General features: G+C 56.3%; 1 protein-coding gene across 4 annotated transcripts in view; it reads left to right on the top strand.

Moving 5' to 3' along the window:
* The window catches only part of SCAP (SREBF chaperone), a 50,065-nt gene that overhangs the window by 34,265 nt on the left and 11,953 nt on the right, over positions 1 to 3,847 (top strand). For all 4 annotated transcript variants that reach the window (XM_015616224.1, XM_015616226.1, XM_015616223.1 and 1 more), the window contains exons 9-12: positions 1,116 to 1,228; positions 1,885 to 1,979; positions 2,493 to 2,591; positions 3,529 to 3,792. In XM_015616224.1, coding sequence (XP_015471710.1) covers positions 1,116 to 1,228; positions 1,885 to 1,979; positions 2,493 to 2,591; positions 3,529 to 3,792 — 571 coding nt within the window. The remainder of the gene's footprint in view (positions 1 to 1,115; positions 1,229 to 1,884; positions 1,980 to 2,492; positions 2,592 to 3,528; positions 3,793 to 3,847) is intronic.

Below are 3,847 nucleotides of genomic sequence, written 5' to 3'. Positions count from 1 at the left end.
CCTGGGGAGCTCGGGGGGCTGGGGACCGGCTCCTGTGCTGCTGGACACGCTGCTGGCCAGGATCACCACCAGGTGCTCTGCAGGGATGCAGGACATGTGTTCCTCTGCTGGCCAGGCCTCCTGGGGATTCCTGGCTGCTGAGCAGGTGGCTGTGTGTGCCTGAAGCAGAGGAATTGCTGGGATAAAGTGTTATTCCTGGAGCTGAGCAGGCTCTCCCACAGCCTCCTCCTCCATTCTCTCTGTTGAGAGATTGCCATCCCCGAGGAGCTCAGCTCCCATCTCTGTCCTGTGCTCTGCTGCCTGGGGGACTCACACAGGTTATGGGCTGGAAATGCTTTCATTAAAGGCAGGCCCAAGTTGTTCTTGCTGAACTTTGGAGTCTTGGGCATGAACAAGAAGCTGCCCATGAGAGGCTTGTCTGTGTTGGTGGTTTTTCACTCACTGTGGACATTCACTGACATTCCCCCTTCCAGTGTCTGAGGGAGCCTACAGGGAAGCTGGAGAGGGATTCTTCATCAGGAGCTACAGTGGTAGGACAAGGAACAGTGGTTCAGACTGAAAGAGGGGAAATTTAGGTGAGATAGACAGAAGAAATCCTTTGCTGTGAGGGTGGTGAGGGACTGGAGTGGAATTCCCAGAGCAGCTGTGGCTGCCCCTGGATCCCTGAAGTGTCCAAGGCCAGGCTGGACAGGGCTTGGGACAGTGGAAGGTGTCCCTGCCCATGGCAGGGCGTGGAGTGGGATGATCCCTGCAGGAGGTGGGACACACTCCCTGCCCCTCCCTGGTGAGTGATTCCCCAGTCCCTCACAGGCTGTTCCAGGCCCGTCTCTGTTTTGTAGCCGGTGCTGAGAGCAGAGGGCTCTGTCCCCACCTGGGAAGCACCAGGGTTCATTCAGTGGTGCTCACAATGGGCCTTGCCCAGGAATTCTGCAGCTTTGTAAAAACGGTGATTCCTGCCCAAGGCAGAGGGAACACAAACCTTGTGCAGTGTGACACTGAGGGAAGGGACTGGGACACAGGGTGGTGTCTCCTCACGTCCCAGGGGTGTGTTTGCTCCAGACTTTCCTTTCCCTTCTCTTCCCCATGGATCTGCTCCTCACTTCTGTTTCCTGCAGGGAGATATTCCCGTACCTGGTGGTGGTGATTGGCCTGGAGAACGTGCTGGTCCTCACCAAGTCCGTTGTGTCCACGCCCGTGGACCTGGAGGTGAAGCTGCGCATCGCCCAGGGTAGGACCCTGCTCTGGGACACTGCAGAGGGCAGAGTGGGGAGAGCCAGGGGCTGGGGATGGGGAATGGGCTCGTTCAGCTCTGGGAAGGAGGAAACAAGGTGGGCTGTACAGCCTTTCGATTTGAATTCCAAGAATATAATGCTGCTGTTGTGGGCACTGCTTTTTGGGATTGTTGGCTGAAACAAGCTAAATAAATATTAAAAATATTATTGGGGGGGTGTGGATACTGAGCACTGTCCTCAGGCCATGGATATCAGAAGGGCAGAGCACGAGTCCTACAAAATCCCCCTGAATGTGTGACAAAATGATCTTTTCCATCCTAAAAACGCTCTGTGCCTGTGGAAGGATTTGAGTGTACTCACACCAGGGATAAATGGGATTTGCAATCTGCAAAGCTGTTTCTAAACATCAGGGAGAAGAGATTCTAGAGGGATGATTTTAATTTTAAAAATGCTAGTGGTTTGGATCCTGGATGGAAAACAGGACTCAGAACTTCAGTGGGCCTTTGCACTCAGGAGTTTTAGCCTGGAAGGGCCTTTTTGGCCTGTTGCCTGTAGGTTCCTGGTTTTAAAGAGGAGAAATGCAGCTCCTTTTGCTGTGTTGACGTCTGGCACAGTGAAGAGGCTCCCCTGAGCTGTCCTTGCCCTTCCCCAGGCCTGAGCAACGAGAGCTGGTCCATCATGAAGAACATGGCAACAGAGCTGGGGATCATCCTCATCGGGTACTTCACCCTGGTCCCGGCCATCCAGGTGAGCAGGGCTGGCAGGACAGAGCCCCAGGCACTGCAGGGAACTGCCTGGGCTGGAAAAGCCTTGGACACCACCAAGCCCAGCTGTTCCCAGCACTGCCAAGGCCACCACTAACCCATGGCCCCAGGTGCCACAGCCATACAGCTGTTAAATCCCTCCAGGCATGGGGACTCCACCCCTGCCCTGGGCAGGTCCAATGCCTAACAGCCCCTTTTGGGGAAGACATTTCCCCTAATTTCTAATCTAAATCTCCCCTGGCACAACCTGAGTGAGGCCTTTTGCTCTCATCCTGTCCCTCGTTCCTGGGAGCAGAGTCCCAGGGTTCTGATGGATTGTGGCCAAAAGGAACAAAGAATGTGCATTAGAATAAATATTCTTGGATTCTCACATGGGCTCATCCAGCCCTGGTCTCCCAGCCAGCAGAGGAGGCTGATGATGGGGTTTGTCAGGTTGTCACTGCTGTGTCCCTGTTGTGAGGTGAAACAGGAGCTGATCCCTGTGTCCCACCCACAGGAGTTCTGCCTCTTTGCCGTGGTGGGGCTGGTGTCAGACTTCTTCCTGCAGATGTTGTTCTTCACCACGGTGCTGTCCATCGACATCCGCCGCATGGAGGTGGGCATGGAGCGCGGGCCTGGCCCGGGGGAGGGAGCACAGCCCCAGCATCTCGCTCCCTAAAGAGAGAAATCATCAGCTCACAGGGGCTGGAAAAGGCCCTGGAGATGATGGAGTCCAACCATCCCCAGCACTGTGTTCACTGCTGACCCCTGTCCCCAGCTGCCACATCCACCTGGTTAAATCCCTGTCCTGGGCAGCTGAGCCAGGGCTGCACAGCCCATTCCAGGAAGGAATGCCTCCTAATATTTACCCTCAACTTTCCCTGGTCAACTTGAGGCTGTTTCCTCTCATCCTGAGCTGTTAAAAGTTCTGGTTCTGTACTTGGTTACACACACAGGGGTTGGAACAGAACTTTAGAGGGAAAAGACAGTCTTAGGGAGGACATGGAGCTGTGGGAGCAAATCCAGAGGAGGCATCGAGTTGATTAGAGGAGCAGCTCTGCTGTGAGGAAAGGCTGAGAGAATTGGGGTTATACAGCCTGGAGAAGGAGAGCTTAGACACCACTTGTGGCCTTCCAGGACCTGAAGGGAGCCCACAAGAAAGGTGGAGAGAAACTGTGGACAGGTTAAGGGGGAATGTCTTACACTGGGAGAAGGTTTACATTGGATATTCAGATAACTTCCCTTGGAGGGTCTGAGGCCCTGGCACAGGTGCCCAGAGTGGCTGTGGCTGTCCCTGGATCCCTGGCAGTGTCCCAGGGCCAGGCTGGATGGGCTCTGGGTCACCCTGGGATGGTGGGAGGTGTCCCTGCCATGGCTGGGGTGGCACTGGGTGGGTTTTGAGGTCCCTTCCATCCCAAGCGTTCGGTGATTCCCTGAGTGTGTAAATGCTGATTTGGGGTGAATGGGCTGGGAGGAGCCATGGGGGGAGGATCAGGAAGGATGGCTCAGCCCCAGCCCCTGACCCCTCACCTTTCCTTTTGTGTCTGTTCCAGCTGGCCGACCTGAACAAGCGGCTGCCCCCCGAGTCGTGCCTGGCGCCGGCCAAGGCTGCGTGCCGTGCACGGCCGCACACCCTGCACACAGCACACACCCAGCACACACAGCACACCCAGCACACCCTGCACACCCCACACACCCCACACACACCACACACCATCACCCTGCAGCCGTCCTCGCTGCGCAACCTGCGCCTGCCCAAGCGCCTGCGCGTCATCTACTTCTTCGCCCGCACACGCCTGGCCCAGCGCCTCATCATGGTACGTGGGGATGGCTCTGCAGCTGGGCTGGTACCCTGACAGGACACACCTGAGC

This window comes from Parus major, unplaced genomic scaffold (genome assembly GCF_001522545.3).
Source record: "Parus major isolate Abel unplaced genomic scaffold, Parus_major1.1 Scaffold378, whole genome shotgun sequence".
NCBI classification, from domain to species: domain Eukaryota; kingdom Metazoa; phylum Chordata; class Aves; order Passeriformes; family Paridae; genus Parus; species Parus major.
This window is presented reverse-complemented; position numbering and strand designations above follow the sequence as displayed.